Here is a 19477-nt window from a genome sequence, read left to right on the forward strand (position 1 = left end):
TTGAAATTCATTTATATTTTAAAAAATACGATTTTATCTACTTAAAAATGAGAAGAAAGCGAGTAAATTAGTGTTGGCTAATTGTCAATTGACCAAGTGACCATCACTAATAAAGTCAACAATTTTTTTTTATTAGTCAATAGAGGTAGTTATTGTTCAAAAATTATCCCAGATTTAGATAGTTTCTCGAACTAGGATTGTATGCTTCAGAAGTAGAAGCAAATTACTTTTGATGTTTAATCAAAAAAAAAATTACTTTTGATGAAATATTTTTTTGTCCATGAGCTTATCGTTTCAAAAAAGAGGATGAAGATGAGGTTGATTTTAAGAATACCATTAAAGTCATCTTATAATGGATACCATTAATATTGATGTAAAGAGTCTTTCGTATCATCGATGAATTGGATTGTATTTTATATTATCAAAAAAAATTTATTAGAGATTTCACATTGATTAATAATATAATCAAAATAATATATATAAGGGAATGAACAATATTTATATTTATTATTAGTTGAATTAATGATATTAAGTTAGAGTGGCATCCATATTTTAACACAACATTAAAATCTATATCTTAACGATTATTATTGGTATTATTAGATCATACGTTATAATACTATTATTTATAAATTTCATATTCTGAGTTTAGATTAAGTTTAAACATATTTTAAGACGATAATACTTTTTCATGTGTTATTAAAAATAATTGATGCACCAGTAAATTTCTTTTCCTCTATCAATTATATCAATCACTTATTTTTCAGCTTTTTCTATCTCTCTCAAGATGTAGACATTTGTTAAGTATCCAAATATCGTTTTCCATTACATATATCACTTCGCTCTTTTATTTCTTCTCTTTTCCGGGTGTTCAACAAACTCTTTCCTCAATGATTTTTATACGGTACAAAATATGATGCAAATGGCTATGTGAGAACAAATATCAGTTCTAAGGCTTGTTTCATACGGGGCCGAAGAAATTAAGAAATGAAAATTTGTTACTAAAAAAAATTACAATGAACATCTAAATATAAAAATCAAGAACATCAATGCAAAACGTGAGCCATAATAAAATAAAATATCATAGCGAAGGAGAAACGAGAAAGTACTTATCATTACTATTAAACGCGTGCACATAGCAAAGGAAATCAAACCACTTCCGAAATTCACCTTTTCTGTTTTATACTTATTTTTACCAAGTTTTGTGATCAAGACACTGATAAAAGAGCTACTCATGTTTCTTCTTTCCTTAGTGAACAAGTTCAATTTTAATCTCTTTCCTTTTCAACAAGTAAAGACAAGAGCTTCTAAATTGATAAGCTGTATGTTCCTCTGGCTTTACAAAAGCAAAGAACTTTAAGTAAGATAGAGACAAGACAACCAATGCTTTCTTTGCTGCATCAACATCCCACTCCTCCAAACTTTGATTCCCCTCTGCACCAACCCCCACACTCATTGTGCTATCCAATACGAGAGGAGGGTCAAAAACTAGAAATTATAGTAAGATATTTTTATGGTTAATATGACTCTTAAAATAATTATTATAGAAATTAATCAATCTGTCATATATGATAGGTAGTGATTGGATGACACTGTAAAATTACAATGTCATTACATAACTTTTTTTTTTTATAAAAAAATTATTGAAAACCATAAGATCGTGAAAGAGATTCATTACATAAAAGGTGAAACTCAATAAATTTTGTGATTTATAATATATTTCAATCAATAAATTAAAGGGACTAAATTCAAACAGGTATATTAAAAAGTGTGTTTTTAGTATTTTTATTCAATAATATTAAAAAAATATTAGAAACACATTCTCAATTTAATTTAAATTTATTAAAAATCACAAATATTGTTGAGTCAAGTTAGTGATTAATCGAAGTTCTCAAACCTACATCATAAAAAAAAAAAAAAACGTCAACTCATACCATATCATGAAATGTGAACCTAGGATGGCAAGTTTGATCCCATGTCTAATAAACCTCTTTCTTGAATTTATATTTTCTGATTAAAAAATTATTATTGCACGTGAATCCAAAATCCAAATAGCCATGCCATACACACGCATACATAATTCATGCATATTTCTGGATTAATTTTTCTATATCCAAAATTAACATGACATTGTAATGTGACTCAAAATACTTCAAATAATAAAATCTCTACCTTCTTTTACATATCATCATCACTCAAACACAAAACACAACTAGCAAAATCCAACTTCTATATATAACTTCTGGTTTTTGACAAAAATATCAAAATGCAATATGAATAATATGATAAAGATACATGCAACGTGTACACATTGAACCAAAGGTTGGTTCCATCAATAAGGAATGAGCTGATATCCCACTTGAATGTGTTCATTGCCAGTGCCAATGTGAAGGTTTTAGATAATCAACGGTAAGTATTTTTGTAGTAAGCGTTCTTTGAACTTTGAAACCTGCTCTAATTAATCTCGGTGAGCTGAGAAAGCCAACTCATCTGAACTTTTTCTTAGAATTAAAAATGCACACATTGTATTTATTTATGAGATCGATATGAATAGGTATATAGGAGCTTCATGAATCGACGTCACAAACGGGGGCTCCAAGAAGAGGAACCTGACCCACAAAACCTTTCTTCAAACCCATCATAACGTCACACTTGACATACAAGCCATAGTGTGCAGAGTTTATGTCACCAGCTTTCCATCTCAACCTTCCAACAAGCACCAGCTTCACAGCCACCACCCCATAAGCCTCGTCCATCGCCAACCCGTTGGAGAGCTCCGGCGACACGGGCACGGGGACGCCGCCGATCTCCGGCGCCAGAGACACGGTGGCGTGCTTCTCAAGGAAGAGCGGCGGGAGCACCACGCGCGGCGTGATGGGTTGGTTTCTGTAGGACACGTAGGCGGAGAGCCTGTCGAAGTAGATGGAGACGCGCCTGTTAGGGTTCCTTATGAGGACGTTGAACTGCATGGCGATGGAGATCAGCGGCGGCGAGGTGGCGTTCAGGCCGTAGACGGCGGCGCTGGCCACCGCGAAGCGCGGCTTGGAAGGGTGGTAGGCCAGCCAGAGGACGAGGATTATGACGCCGAGTAGAATGAGGAAGACGGTGATGCAAATGCAGTGTTCGCGTTTGGGAGCATTGGGTTTGAAGCGAGAGGGGATGCTTTTGTCCATGTTGTGAACTTGGTGGTGGCGGTGGGGTGGGACTTTGCCGGGGAAACGGAATTGCTGGTGATGACGAGGGTTAGGGTTGCGGTAATTAGGGTTAGGGTCGTGGTCTTCTTGTTGTTGTATCTGCATTTCTTCTTCCATGGAGGAGTCGTTGATCTCTAGTTAAAGGGGTTGTGTTGTGTTGTGTATGTGAGTGTTGTTGTGTTGTGTTGTGACAGCTAGAAGTGGTGGGTTGTGGATATAGTGAACAAGGTAGTGATAAAGTGAAAGGAAATCTATATGGTACTTTGGATGGAATAAACGGGGAAACTTGGAATCCAAGTATAAGTGTGTTTGTGGGTTGTTTTAGTTTTTTTTTTATAGATCTATGGTTGATCATTGATGCTATATGTGTTTTACTTTTTCCTGTTTTATGCCTTGCTTTGTCTTTATTCAAGCTTCTTTTTCTTTCTTTGCTTTTACTGGTGTAATGTGAATGAGAAAGCCGTAAATTAACTATGTGAATCATTTACATCGGTGTAAAATGTTAGATAACTTGATACATAAACCACTAACATGGTTCTAGTAGCGGGAGTAAGGTCGGTATATAAAACAGTTGTGTGAAGTAATGAGGTTGAGTTAATAATACGTGAAAAAATGACAACAAAAGAGAGCAATGATGATGCACCACATAAGAAACTTAAATGTGGATGGATGATGTAAACAAGATCTGCATGCATCAGCACCCGGTTGCATTTGCATTGACTTCTCCTCTAAGTGCTTCAATTCATTAATTCCTTCGTCACCCCAAATTAAACACACCTCAACAATTAAATTCCAAATGTTACCATTTGAACGGGGCAAATTTTTTAATCAACTATAGGGATGACAACTGAATTTGTATGTGTAAAATTATTTGAATTTATCTAACTTTGACGAGAAATATCGATTTGATGGAATATATATAATAACCAATTTATTAAATAGGATACAAGGGGTGGAGTGGGTATACACATATCTGATTCACTTTAATTTTTTTAGAAGCTTAATTTATTTTAAAAAAATTTTATTTGACATTTATGTAATTCTTACTCTATTTTAAATTCATGTAAAATGAAACTTAATTAATGTAATTTTTAATTATTATTCTATATTGAAAATATTGTTTTTCTCAATATTTCTTTTATAAAAAAGTATTTAATTAATTGTTGGACAGATACGAATATATTTAATACTCGACAGGGATGAGAATGAGAACACAAATCTCATAACAATTCCTTTTGTGCAAGTTCTATTTAGAAGGTATCAATACCCCCTTTAACTAGGACTATTTAAATGGTGTCACATGTGATTTTTATTAGACTTATTAATTTATAAGCAAGTTTTAGTTTTTGCAGATTAACTCTTCATTAATTTATTACATTTTAGAGAATAATCCTACATTACTTACATATCTTTGACTTTTTAATTTCATTCAAAATATTTCTTTCTAACAGGGAATCGACGAAAGCGAAGGAGAATTGTTAGATCTAAGACTGAGAACTCCTATAAGGTCGTGGAAGATGATGTTGCGACTAAAAAAAAGGTTGGGGAAACGACATTGACGCCTCTGACAACGATGGCGGAGGGAGAGTGGCGCATGAGTTGGCGGCGGGGTTGAGGGAGGAGAGCGTGGGGAGCGTGTAGTCGTCAGGAGGAGGCGGTGCATGAGGGAGAGGCGACGAGGGACATCGTGGAGACGAAGTGTGTCGGTGTAAGACGATGCTATTTGAGTCATGTCGAGCACGAAGAGGGAGGCGTCCGTGGGTGCGAAAAACATGAAGGAGTGGGAGTTGTTGTTGTCTACAAGTTGAATTTGGAGATCTAAGGTGATGATTGTGTTGTAGAATAAGTCGTAACCTCTCGCAGGTACGATGTCAAGCATCGAATCGACTCTCTCCTCAATATGCAACTCATGCTAACGGAGTTTCCCAGCAACCTTAAACCTTTTATATGATTGGTTTTAGTTTTAATGTAATAAATTAATGAAGGACTAATCTACAAAAATTAAAACTTACTTATAAAATAATAAATATAATAAAAATCACACATAACATCATTTAAATGATCTTAATTAGAAGAGGCATGGATACCCTCTAAATAGAACTTGTACCAAAGGAATTTCTAAATCTCATACCCGTCGCGTATGGGGACAAGGATGAGTATATATTACAGGAATTGGGATGAGGATGGGGATAGTGAAACCCTTATCCATTCCATCCCGCCCCGTTGCCATACATAATGACTTGCCAATTTTTAATTGATCGGAGAAGAAAGAAAAATAAACTAGAGGTACATCGTACACCCCAAATTTAGGGTGTATGGATACAAGGTGGAGAAAGATAAGAGAGAGAGTGGAGTAAAGATAAATACTAGAAGGGATCGAGTTAAATAATGTATATCAAAAACCTGCACATTGTCTACAGTGAAGTAGTAACACTAGTCAGATGAAGCAAGAAGAAAACTCAAATGGAACATTGAGTATTTTTATACTGATTCGCTTCAACCATTGAGACTATATTTAGTTCTCAATCCAACTAGATTGAGTTTCACTAAATTTCTTGAAGTTACAAGTATTCTTTTAACAAATCATTTTTTGCTCAACCCTAAGTATATATTCTTTGGTTTGTCTCTTCAAGCAACTATCCAAGTATTCTTTTAACAACAAGCCTTTCCAGGCTTAACAACCAAGTATTAGTTTTATAGTTAAGCCTCTTTAGGCCCAAAATAAGTATTCTTTTATAGACAAGTCTCTCCAAGTTCAAAATAAGTATTCTCTTACTAACAAATTTCTCTAGATTCAACCTTATAACAATGGTTATAAAGGTTACTCAAATGTTGTGTTCGTATCACTTAGATGATATACAACCAATTACATAGTAATGGATATATACAAGAAATAATAGATTTTTAGAGAGTGTTTCTGTACAAATGTATATGTATCAATTACAATTGGTGTTTCTCGGGTAAATTAATTATATCTTTTTTTTCTTCTTAAGCTTGGAATCTTCTTATATAGTAGTTTGGAGAAGATGACCGTTGTTCACAAGTTTGTTTCGTCTATTTTCATCATCTTCCTTTATGGTGGTAGGTAACCGTTTGATACATTTAATGGGAGCATTAAATACATTTCACCAAATAATATCTCTTATTTGATCAAGGAAGCTACTTATCAATTTTTTATATCAAACGGAGCTTGTAAAAGCAATGTCAGTGCATAACAGTTATAGTAGTGACTTTATCTACTTTTCTCCATGATTTTAGGGATTTGGCTTTTGAAGGAAAGCATGGTTCTTCCCTTTAACAGATTTGTGAGTTCCAAGATGCTTTTGATTTAGTCGGTTAAGGAATGAAACATTCAAAGCAAACTTTGTTATTAGTCTTAATAAATTATAAATATTTAATGTATATAAGATGGAATGTATGTTTCATTTGATTAACAATCATCTAACAAATGATCTATGGCTTACACTTCATCTAATAAGCCTTTCAAATATACATTTCAAAGATATTTTCGTAAATATTTCTTTTATAAAAAATATTTTGTTTGTTAACATTAAAACTCTGAATTTAGGGGATCATTCTTTATCTTAATAGAGAGAGGGAGAGAGAGAGGGAGAAATTAATAGACATGACTAGTGATGAATTCATAAATTTGAGGTTGTGAAAATAATATATAGTCACATAAAATAAATTTGTGGGGACAATATTAATATGATAACTTATTTAAACTGATAATATAAAAGATTATTCTATTTTGTGTACATTGTTTTATAGCTACCTCTCAAATTGAGAAATTATTAGGTAGTACAAGATTATGCTTGGTCCAAACTAATCACTACATTCCATCTTCAAGAGGGAAAGGAATGAGTGCTTGGGAATAAAAAAGTTTGAAACTTTCATCTTCAAGATTAGGAAAAGGGGCGATTTGGTCCCATCAATCATGTTTAGCTTGTCTTTTTCTACTAATGGTGGAACTGGAGTAGAAGGTATTTGAAAAGGAATATAGGCAGTCACTAGAATGCATGTTGAAGCAAAAGTGGAAGAAGATGCCATTCTTAAGAAGAGCAAGAAACTCAATAAGTTTTTCAAAAGGAAGATATGAAAGTATGAACAATCTCAAGTAATATTTTGATTTATATTAGGTTTTCGGATAAAAACAAATATTTGGAATTTAAAATAAAAATGAATGGATTTTTTAGGAGATAAAGGAAAATCATTATTTGATTTTATATAAAATATTTATAAAATATTTGTAAGCCACCAAAGTCATTATCAATCGGCTGAAAATCTCTTTTTGATGAGGTTAATTTGGTGTTAGGAGCATTTAATGTAGGGATTTTCCTATAAAATCATGTGAAAGAAGTTAGATTAAAGTTCAAAAATAATCTAGGAAATAATTTTAAGATGTAATATAAAAAATACTTGTTCTAACAAATTTTGAGAAAAAAATTTATGGGGCATTTATTATTTGTAATTTTTTGACTTAATCAAAATATAAGGATCGAAGTTTTGTCGATCAAAGAAAGTGAAGAAAGGAGATTCTATCAAGTTAATTTTTTTTTTTATAGTGTCGAAAAAGACTTAAAGTAATTATTTTCAATTTTTAGTAGTTATTAGAGAGTTATACACATGTATAACCCACATTTACTAGCCATTGTAATGTTTTTCTTTAAATACTCAAATATTGTCATTGTTAGGGGTCATAAACACTTTACACAAACTCTTTGTATATCAATTTGTCTACTTTCATCAATAACTTCCGGTTTCGTGAAATTTTGATATGTTTTCTAATCACTTTTTTTTTTCTTTTATTGTGATATAATATAATATAGTTATACTTTTATTTTTTAAATTCTTATTTTAGTTCTTCATAATATGATCTCTTTGATTGAAGTATATGTATTGATCAATTTGTCACTATATTGAATTTGATGTAAACTTATACAATAATGATTAAATTATTTATAGATATATATAATAATTAAATAATAAAATGAGTTTCCCGAAAAATCACATTTAAGTTAAAAGTCTATAAATTGTTAGTTAGAATAAAAAGAATCTATTTAACGAAATTAATGGAAAACACTATAATAAATGATGTCATGGAATAAAGAGTGGAAATAAAAGGTACGAAGGTGAATTGTAATAAGAAAAAGGAAATGTATAAACATAACAACCTGAAAACAAAAAAGAACAAATGATTTTTATGTATTGAAAATAATAAAATCACTTGTCTCCCGTTGGAAGTGTCAAGTGTGGGTCAATGACGTGGAGTTTGGTAGAGTGTCTAGTTAATGAAAAAAAGAAAGAAAAAAAAAAAAAGTTTTCGTTTGAGGAGAGTAACCGAGACGAAAGGTTTCGTGTATATCTCAAGAGAAAAATTGTTTAAAAGAGTTAAGTTTGAAGAAGTCCCAGATTAAATGAAAATGAATAAATTGAGCATCACATGATAATATAAGTTTAGAATCTTAATTTATTTTAGTGAATTTCATATCTTTATATTTTGGCTAAATTATTTATTTACTCATTTTATGTATTTATTTATTTTCAATTTATATTAAATTAAATTGCGTTATGAGATGTTAACATGGCGTTTGGTTGGTTTATTCAAAAGAACTAGGTAGCCTATAAGCACCAGAATAAATAAATAAAAAAAACAAAATTTCTAAAATAAATTAATAAAAAAACTATTTACCAAAATAAATAATTTTGGACACGTAGGATGAAGAAAGCGTCAAGATGAGTGACGATTTGTGGAAAGCGTCGACGTGAGTGGCGAGTTTGTACTATTCACTACACTGTTCACGTGGGAAAAAACAACTAAAAACGTCACCGGTAGTGATGTTTTCAGTTGGGCAAAAAATTACACTTAAAACGTCAGGGGTATTGACGTTTTCAGTTGTTTTTGACTCAACTGAAAACATCACTGGTACTGACGTTTTCAGTTGCCCTCTCTGAACCTACTCTCTCTGAACCTATCTGAACCTAATGCGCCTCTCTCTGAACCAGCAGGGACTGTTTCGTTGACCATGAAAACGTCATCAGAGATAACGTTTATCATTCAGAAATTTTGTTATATATAGATGAATGAGTTGCTAGCTTCGACCATTATGCATTCTATAAGTCTTCTGATGTTATTATAGTTCTGCTACTCTTCTCTTTATTATCATCATATTCGTATATTGATTTTGCATATTTTTATTTTTATTTTGAAAATGTCTTTCATTTGCTTATTATATTATAATGGTAGTAGAATTAACAACGAGCAAGGTTGTATTTTTACAGGTGACACGAAAACAATTCGTGTAAATCGTGGATTGGATTTTAAATCTTTGAAGAAAAAAATTCATGTGAAGTTGAAATTGCATCATAACCAAATTGTTTCCAGCATTACTTGCAGATATTTGCATTGTGTGAATCCTGTTTTTTATCTAGCTGTAGAAATTGGTGACGATGAAGATGTTGCATGCATGTTTGATAATTTTCAACAGCAAAGTCATATGAGTATGATAGAATTATATATTGTTGTTGATATTGTTGGCACATCAATATTATATAATTAAAATCACACAAACATAAATTATTACACTTAATTTCGAATAATTTAATTTATATAACACAAAAAAATGGCAATAAAATGGCTGAAACCAGAACAGGCCGTTGTGGTTTCAGAACGGCCCGTTGTGGTTTCAGAACGGCCCGTTGTGGTTTCAGAACGGCCCGTTGTGGTTTCAGAACGGACCGTTCTGAAACCACAACGGGCCGTTCTGCTCCCAGAACGGCCGTTTCGGTTACAAATTTAACACACACTAACTGGTTCAGAACGGGCCGTCCCAGAATCATTGACTACCAAAAACCTGCACGAAATAACAACGTCCAAAGCTTTCAAAATAGTTAAAATTACCTCTTTTCTTCCTTCTCTTCGTTTTTCGTTAGCTTCAGTTCGTTCACACCTTTTCCTTCTCTTCGTTTCTCCTTCTCTGTTAGTCTACTCTTTAACTTTCACTTTCACATTATTTAAGAAGGAAGGGGGCAACGTATATGAACTAAAAACGTCACCATAGTTGACGTTTTCTTTGTTTATTTTTTATGCTGAAATCGTCACCTGTGTTGACGTTTTTTAAGCACCTTTCGTACCGGTCAAACTGCCATGAACAGTGCGTTTTATTCTGATTCCCTGAGTCACTGAAACTGTGCAGCCACTGAAACTGTGCTTCTGAAAAAGGATGAACAGTTAAAAAACGTCACCCAGTGTGACGCCTTCCCCACTTACATTTTCCAACACGGATCCTGCATGCACAGTGTAAGAAAAACGTCAACCACTTTGACGTTTTCACACTCTTCTCACTCCTACATGTCCAAAATTATTTATTTCGGTAAATAGTTTTTTTTTTAATTTTTTTTTGAAATTTTATTTTCTTTTTTATTTATAGTGGTCAAAATGCCGCCTCCATCTACCTTTTTCATGAATCCACATTACAACCATCCAACGGTGCAAAACCTTAAAAGGTGATTGAACTGTTGCACCCTACCGCACCATAAAACTTTGCATCTCCCTTATCCACTGCCACTGTGATCACAATGACAGAAGAGCTCAAGCGACAGTGCATTATTTGCTCACATGGATCTATACAGTGCATTTTTGGAATGGAGGAAGAGCAAGGCATGAAACGTTTTGACCCTGAGGCACCATGAACAACGACAACATCCTAGCCCAAACTCTAAGAATCAAACATTTTCACTCCAATACAAGATTTTTTTTTTCTTTACTAAAACCCATTAAAAAAATACAATAAATATCTCATATCATGATGCAAGTATCCACCGTTAAATCAGATTAAGAAAAATTAAACATTAACATTAATTAAATAAAAATGAGATTAAATTAACTTATAAACTAAATAAAAATAAAAATAAAAATAAATAAATAAAAGAACCAAATGAATAATGTAGTCTTATATTTTTATTTAAATTTATTTTAATATAATTGATACTCCCTCTTCTTTCTATTATAAGAAGAAAAAATGTTTTTTTTTCTTAAATATAAACAAATTTAATTACTTTGACATCATTAATGATATTTTAAAAAAAAAATATTTCTCCTTTAATACATAACCTTTCAATTATTTTTTCTTTTTACATTTATAACAAAGACAATTTAAAAAGAATATTATAGAAATATTAAAATTTAATGTTAATAATTAACATAAAATTAATAAATTTTTTTCTAATAATAAAAAACAGAGGAGTATATAAATTTTATAGTCTATCAAACATTCGAGTTAAACAATATAATATTAAATCAAGTTAAGCAATTGCATTAAAAATGCTTTTACTCTTTAAGGTTTCAGATTCAAAGTAATATTAAATCTATTCTAATGATTTGTTTTTCCCCTTGATGGGAGATGTCCTATTGATGTTTCAGAATCCCCATTATGGGCCAACATCACAAACAAATCTTTTTATATGTTCTTTGATACTCCAATGAAAAACACCACAAACAAAAAATAATAATACAATGTTTAATATTTAAAAAATATATGAGAAACAAGAAAATGAAAAAAATGAGACAAATTTTAACCCGCTTGACATTGTGAAATCAAATCACCAGTCCCTTTTTATGTTTCCTTCCGTGTCTTTTTAATTGAAAAATAATACCTAACATTAAAAAAAGTAGAAGAGCAAGATATTATTTGAAAAAGAATCTTTTTAAAGATGAGTCTTTATTAATTGGAGCAATAAGGAGACAAATTATTTTAATATGTTCGAAGAAATCAAATAACTTAACTCTTTTGCATGTCCCCTTTGTTGTCTCTCAATTAATATATAACACCTAAGAAAAAAAATTCAAAATTTTTCTATTTAAAAGATTTCTTTTAATAAAATATTATTTTTTAATTGAAAGGAATAAGACAAGGCAAAAAATAATTTATTTCATTTTCTTGTAGACATTACATCTATATGATAATGAACTCCTAGAGTAAACCTAGTGGTAGAAACCAGATAAAATACATATAGTCTTAAATTTGAACTCAAACATTATCATTATAATTTTAATGAGTAAAAAAATTTACCAGGTAATTGGAGCATTAATTGTTTTGAAGGGTAACACAAGTCACATTAAGGACATTTAATTGTGCTTTTAAAAAATTTAATATGTATGCCACAAAAATTTATAATTATTATGCATTTTTTAGAAAAGAAAATTATTTAAAAAAAAATCAGTTTGTTTTTCAATAGCTAAAAATAATTTGAAAAATTCTTAAAAGTTAGATTATAAAATTTATTATTTCCACTATAAATGTCGATTTTCAACTATTCTATTATTGTTGGTGATCGATGTATATTTTAAATCTATATGTTGTTACAACCAAATAAAATGTTTAAAGTACATAAGTATAACTATTTGACAATTATCCTATAAAAAGAAAGCTACAAAATCATATCTTTTAGCCCCAAAAATAATAATCAATCTCATTATGAGAAGTAAAAGTTAATGTAATACCTCAATTTCTATTTATAATACTTATCATATAACAATTATTTATTCTTTTATATAAAATCTAACTCATATTATTTTATATATTAATTATTTTTAGATTAAAATATCTCTAATTAAAGTATGTTTTCTTAATTTAATAAAAAAATACTAATTATCAACTTTTTAAAAATATACACATTAATTAATTAGGAAAAAATAAATATTAATTAGAAAAGATAAATAATGAGATATGCACTTTGATTAGTGATTTGAAGATATATGAATAAGCCATTTATTATTATGAATAAAATTGAGTATTTTTTTAGTCTTAGATGATCAGATGTTATATATAGAATCGAAGTTAATATATATTTGTTTTATCAAGTTTCCCCGCTGTATAAGTTAGACGCGAAAGTGGTAAGATAGCTCTATCTCACATACCGCTTGAGCCACGCAGAGTTAAAGGTTATCTGTTCAAGTCAGATGGCCCCTATAACATCTTCACGGGTAAGCATCCCTACTAGCTTTCTGGCTGTATTTTGTTATTTGCTCCCAACAGTCTAATCAAACCTGATAAAACTCGTGGAGCCAAGCCAAAAGTTCACTGCTTGCTCATGTTGGTAAATTGATTGGAAAACTAGTAATGCCCTTTTCTTTTCTCCAAAGAACCCTAAAATGTGAAACACAAGTGGTGAATGGTGATTTTATTTTATTTTACTCACACAAATAAGCAAAAAATAAAAAAGTGGAGTCAGGAGTGACAGAATGTACCCGAAGATAGAAGATGCCAAGGATGAAGAACCAGACAGAATAGCAAAAGGTGATGTGGCTCGATTTGATCCCTTTCACGGACGCATGGATAAATTTGAAATTATAATGTTACTGCATGAAATGCAAGGGATATGTGCTGATTACTGCTAACGTGTCTGCAGTTCAATATTACACTTGTTTAATCAAAATCCTATAAGGAGTTTGGACCATGCGTCTTCCAGTCCCACATCATCCTAGACATAAGAGTGTCCCACAAGTGCATTATTGATGCTTTTCCTGTGGAAGTAGTCCCTCGATGGTTTCATCAAGGACCACTCTTCAATATTGATGTATCTGCAGCCGCACCCAAACGTTCAGCATCCTCTTCATCAGAGACGAGGACAAAGCTTTGATACCATAACAGTATTAAAAAGCATAATTTAGATACTCTACCACCTTCTTCAAAATAACATGGAGACTTCAGGGGCCATTAGCTTCTTACATCCAGGTATGCAATCTTTGAAAGAACATTAGTATCGGTAACAATTGAGAATTGAAATAGATGGCATAGGACAAATACATGGTGAGTTTAAAACAATGCTCAAATACCGAATGCAAAGAAAGATCGTTCAATTGCATAACCAGAGGTTCTCGAGTGAAATTTTCAAACCGAAGCCTACAGCCTTATGTAAATTACAGACCCATATATATTAGTATTCAACCAAGAAAACATATACACAGGTAAAACCAAAACCAATTCCACTAAATAATTACAATCCTAAATTTGTAAGCGGCAGTACAAATATAAAGCCATGAGAAAACATTTGGAATGTTTAACACTACCCTTTACCTATCTCCTTACTGGCCTACTCTTGCCTAATGCTTCAAGATAAACAGATTCCACCAACACACACAGACATCACCCTACAACTAATCCTTGTTGATGCAATCAGTGTTAAAGTCAGCTGTAATTTAATACAACAGGTAACCTAAAAAGAACAAATTTCATGAATCACCACCAGCCTCGGCGACTGGATGATCATTGTGTACTTGGCGTACAAACTGCCCTTTGACCCGAGGCCGTTGCTCTGCCAGTCTCTTCCGATTTTGATATCGAACCTGTACAAGAAATTAGAACACTTATCAATAAGATCTTTAGCGCAACATGCTATGGGAGTTTTCAAGCCAACTACAATCATAGATATAAATTTACCATAAATAATTTTAAAGTAGCTTTTCACTAAACAGTATTAGTCTGGTTATAATACCTTTTTCTCGAAGCATCTTTCTTTCCTCTTCAGTCGAAACTTGGTCAGAGCCGCTTCTCTTTGACTGGAGTGATGAGAATCTGTCACTCTGAATCCATCATAATTATGGCAACCACTATCACTGAAACCTTCCGGGTTGTTATTGGATACTATAGCTGAAGTAGCATTTCCATCGTTTGCACTCTCCATGCTTCCATATGCACTAATACTAACATGATTTGCAGTTTCATGGCATAAACTACGCTCAGCAGCAGGAGAATCATGCCTTGCATGATCCGAATCATTATTATCCTTTACATTTTGATTAAGACATTTGGGACTTTCAGGATGTTGATCTGAATTGTTACTTTCAGGATTGGACTGGGAGGAGTTACTAGTGGGAAAGGGAGAACTCTCATTCTGGCAGACTGGTTTCGGATTCCACATGGGATGAAAGCCAGGTTGTGCATAGAACACAGAAGGGAAAACATTACCATGTCCCTTGGAATTAAGATTGGAAATAACCCCTGAAACAGGTAAGAGTCCACATTGACTGTTTGATAATTTTGGCTTAACTTGTCCATTCTGACCAATGACTGTACTGATCATATTCTCCAGATTCTGATTAGAGCCACCATACTGACAACCATTTCCAGAAGTAATTACAGATAGTTTATAGGATTCGTGAGAATCCCAATTGGGGTTGTTTACTTTAGCAGATGCAATTGTCGGTGTTGGAAAAAGAGGCTGCAACGATTTACTATTTGTATACCTGCATATAAAAATTGTCACCTATTGTCAGAAAATTTGTGTAATCACAGTGAATTATTGCACGTTGATTTTTTGAATGGGTCAATAGGAAGAAAACTTTAGAACGAAAGACTGCATACTGATTTCTCATCATCCAAGATGAAAACATGGCCTTTATTTTTGGGTGGTGGAGGGAGGGGGAACCACGAGTGCAGAAATTTAATGTTAAACAAAAAAAGGCCAAACCTGTATGGTTTTACATAGAGATGATCTGATCTATAAACTTAAACGAAACAATCTCAATTGGTTATTAACAAAGTCTCTTTGAAGAATTCCTCTTATTGCGATGACTGCACGAAAACACCCACATATATGTGGTCTCTCCACCAGTCTTTAAATTTTAGGTGCATAACTATATCTACCATTATTTGGATACTTCCATAGATTATCAACCCAGGCTCTCAAAATTATGTTTCCGTCCAAGTCACCATTTATTCAGCTTTCACCAATGCTAATCCTACATATAGAACAACATAAACAAGACTGACAAAAGACATGAAAGCACCGATTAAAAATAAAATAACAAAAATTCCATGAAGAACTTCCTTCTGTTCTGCTGATTAATTTTTTTTTTTTTTTTTAATGTTGTTGTCAGAGGAAATATTGCATGGCATCTGGTTTTGGTAGAGATATCATTTAAGAACTAAAATTCTCACAAGGAAACACTAAACTCACCAAGAAAAGGCAGAAGTATTTGAATGGTTCAATCTTGGAGATTCTTCAGTTGCTTCGCTTGCTTGTTTACATGAGCCGCCAGGAAAATCACTTTTTAAAGAAAGTTCCAATTGTGCATCACAATCAAACTTGATTGTATTACCATCTTTGAGACAACAGTTTTCATCAGGGTGCTTTGAAGGATTCCCAAATGTGGCAATCAAGTCAATAGCTCCATTAGAAGGTTCTACCCGTTCATCACTGCATCCATGTATTTCAGTACTACTACTAGGATTATCTCTTCCTGACTCAGATTTTAAAATTTCATCCTTGTTTTCAGATTCAGCACAACCATGGTCTTGTTCTAGTGTTAAATCTGTCAATTCAAAAGTTTTGTCGCACCATGCAGCCTCTGTTACAATAGTAATTGACTTATCTGCATTAAATGTTTTTATAAAACGACACAATTGTCAATACATAAAAACAAGATAAAAACATTTTTAATCAAAGTGTAAAATGAAATTTGCTACCTCCTGTATCGTCATTATGCTTGGCTGATTCCCTTTCAAATTCGGTAAACTCTTCATGCTTCACCATATCAATTTTGCTCAACTTAGAACTCTTCAGCTGGTATGCGTCCTGCATATTATCCACATATGTACTCTCAGCTTCCAAAATTGGCGATGTACAAGTACTCTGCACAAGAGTTACCAAACTTGTAGTTTCTGTGTGAAATTTCACGAAGCGAAACTAAAAAGAATATTTTCCGCAAGCAAAGTGGTTTTGTAAGTGCATTGTGCAACAGATTTTAAGTTGCATGTCTTTATGTTACTCAAGCCAAGCACTGAGTGACAAAAGTCGATCGAGTTTCAGAAATAAATTTAACTAAATTAAAAGCCAATCACTTCACACTCAACACACTGAAGTCTAAGCAATGTGTTATAAGACAAATTTGGCAAAATTGAGGCAGTGAAACTTACTTGAGCCTCACTTAATCTCTCGCTGCATTCGTTGTTTTTCTTTGAGGAAGCCACAAAACCACTGGATTTATTGCTTGCAGAATTGTCTTCTGAGGCAGTTTGAAGCTTTTTCGGTGAAAATGTTGTATTATGAGTAGGAGCCGTTATCTGGATAAATAATATACAGCAGAGAGGAAATTAAAAAGGAACAAGTAAATATATGCTAAAATAGCAAACCACATAAAAGATGAAAAAAAAAATACAAAAAATTATCTCTACAAAAAGAATGAAAAATATGACATACAGCGTGCCTTCTCCATACATGTTGCCACAAGTTCCGAAGCTCATTCCTCCGAATGGGTTTTATAAGAAAATCAACCGCCCCTTTTAACATGCATTTCAACACCATGCTAACTGAATCATGAGAAGACATCACTGCACACCCATGAGAATAAACCTTAGCCATAAGCCATTTGTATCTAACATCTAGATTAAGGGTCTGGTTGAATAAAAATTCTCCATCAACACTTTTATGAAAAAATATAAAATAAAAAAGTAAAATTAATTTCTCCAAAAATCAAAATTAGCTTTTACAAATATGCTGCTTACATATAAATTAATTTCAATTTTGGAAATACTTATCTTATTTTCTTCTCCTATAAATGTTTATGGAAAATTTTATACATAGATCAAAAATACAAATACACAGTAACAAGTCAGCATACTTATGACAGGAATGTTTTTACAAGTGTCATGCTCCATAATTAAAGAAAGAAGTGCAAATCCAGATATCGCGGGCAACTCCACTTCTGTTAATATTAGATCTAGATCAGGCGCCTTCCTCTTCAACGTTTCCCATGCCTTTAATCCATCAGGAACCGCAATAACTACATCAATAAAAAAATTACCATTAATGTCAAGCTTAAATTGGACCTTCCACAACGTTTTGCATTATCAATTAAAAAAAAAATCTTTGTGTGATATTCCAACCAAAGATACCAACATTACTGCAAAATGTTATATCATTAACATTACAAAACATTCCTTCCCGGATCTCCCAAAATATGGGGCAAATAAATACACTATATACAAGGAAAGTGGAAAAATTAAAACAATTGGATTATTGAAACATGTTAGAACCGGATTCAATGCAGTCAAGTTTCGACGTATTCACACAATAAGACCATTTACAACCGCTGTATGAAAATTGGACCGCTTAATTTTATAATTTGTTTTAAACTTGATTTACTATGATAAAACATGATCTGTCCATCTTTATCCAACGGTCCGGTAATTGCAGGGTTTAGGATCTGAAATATGTTACCAAATTTACTTTTACCTTACTTAAAAAAACACTAAAATTACAGTTCCGATAATCAGGTTCATCGCGTCTTGTTTAGAACAAAACACTGTAAACATACCGACAAATAAATCTATCGATGAAAGATAACGGATATTCTCATTTCTCCTACGCTCAAGTCATAAGTCATCATAACTGCAAAACCGTATCAGTTTCAGATTAAAAAAAAATAAAAATTAGCGGCACGTTGAGCTTCATAAGTAACGTAACTGATGATGATGAAATCCAACACGTGGAAAATCAAATAGAAGCAACCTCTAGATGCTACCGCAGTTATCAACGTAGCATAATTCCACGAGTATAATTTAGATATAAATATTCGCAATTAAAGAAAACAATGCACCAAACATTATCCGAAAAAGAAACGAAACCGACGAAAAGAACATGGTGAGAAGGAGAAGAAGAAGAAGAAGAAGAACCTGAGTAACTGCATTTGCGAAGAAGCGCAGTGATGATATGACGAGTGGAATGATCAGCTTCAACAAGCAGCACTCTGAGAACCATCCGAGGCAGAAACCTCTCCCAGCGAACCACCTCCGCAAAGCGATCGTTGTTGGTGACCTTCTGCTCCTCCATGGCACCGTTCAACTCAGCCATTCTCGAACACTAACATGCTTCGGACCAATTTCCACAACGGAAAAAGAAGAAGAAGAACCCTAATCGATTGTGACAACTGATGGCGGCAGAGGAAGAAGAGAAAAAGAGAGAGCGTGTGAAGTTGAGCCCATCCTCTCTGACCAATAATAATAAAATTGAGAGAGAAAGATATCGTAAGGGTATGGAAAGTGGAAACCGCCCCCTTCCGATTCTGATTCACTTCCTCTGCCAACCAGCTTTTGCCCACAACCGCGAAAATCGATAAAAATATCTTCCCATCAAAATCTCAATGGATCGTCAAAAGCTCCATCGCTACCCCCTCATGACGTGGCACATTTTCCGCCATCCATTTTTTTAATATGCAGCGTTCCAAGTGATCTTCTCCCACGCATCCATGGGACCCACATGGACACGTGTTCTTCTTACGC

At 32.8% G+C, this 19477-nt stretch overlaps 2 protein-coding genes and 1 long non-coding RNA gene across 5 annotated transcripts; 1 reads left to right on the top strand and 2 right to left on the bottom strand.

Moving 5' to 3' along the window:
- Positions 1 to 2138: 2138 nt before the first annotated feature.
- Positions 2139 to 3505, bottom strand: LOC109789133 (NDR1/HIN1-like protein 12). Its single transcript, XM_020348017.3, has one exon. The coding sequence runs from the start codon at positions 3309 to 3311 to the stop codon at positions 2568 to 2570; it is 744 nt and encodes a 247-aa protein (XP_020203606.1). The 5' UTR covers positions 3312 to 3505; the 3' UTR covers positions 2139 to 2567.
- A 9536-nt stretch (positions 3506 to 13041) lies between these two features.
- LOC145958212 (uncharacterized) lies at positions 13042 to 15442 on the top strand. Its single transcript, XR_014433860.1, has 2 exons — positions 13042 to 13492; positions 13605 to 15442. It is a non-coding gene; the product is annotated as an uncharacterized LOC145958212 (long non-coding RNA).
- LOC109789125 (two-component response regulator-like APRR9) lies at positions 14157 to 19307 on the bottom strand. Of its 3 annotated transcripts, XM_083074870.1 has the most exons (9): positions 18872 to 19005; positions 18514 to 18587; positions 17818 to 17979; positions 17397 to 17527; positions 17114 to 17260; positions 16664 to 16829; positions 16155 to 16569; positions 14691 to 15441; positions 14157 to 14541 (listed from the first exon to the last, which is right to left on the bottom strand). In XM_083074870.1, the coding sequence occupies exons 3-9, from the start codon at positions 17852 to 17854 to the stop codon at positions 14428 to 14430; spliced, it is 1761 nt and encodes a 586-aa protein (XP_082930996.1). In that variant the 5' UTR covers positions 17855 to 17979; positions 18514 to 18587; positions 18872 to 19005; the 3' UTR covers positions 14157 to 14427. The 3 variants fall into 3 exon arrangements, with proteins under 3 accessions (XP_082930996.1, XP_020203596.2, XP_020203595.2); XM_020348007.3 differs by lacking the exon at positions 18514 to 18587 and having other exon boundaries at positions 16664 to 16772; positions 18872 to 19307; XM_020348006.3 differs by lacking the exon at positions 18514 to 18587 and having other exon boundaries at positions 18872 to 19306.
- Positions 19308 to 19477: the final 170 nt, after the last annotated feature.

Source organism: Cajanus cajan, chromosome 5, assembly GCF_000230855.2.
Source record: "Cajanus cajan strain Asha chromosome 5, NIPB_CcT2T_4, whole genome shotgun sequence".
NCBI lineage: Eukaryota > Viridiplantae > Streptophyta > Magnoliopsida > Fabales > Fabaceae > Cajanus > Cajanus cajan.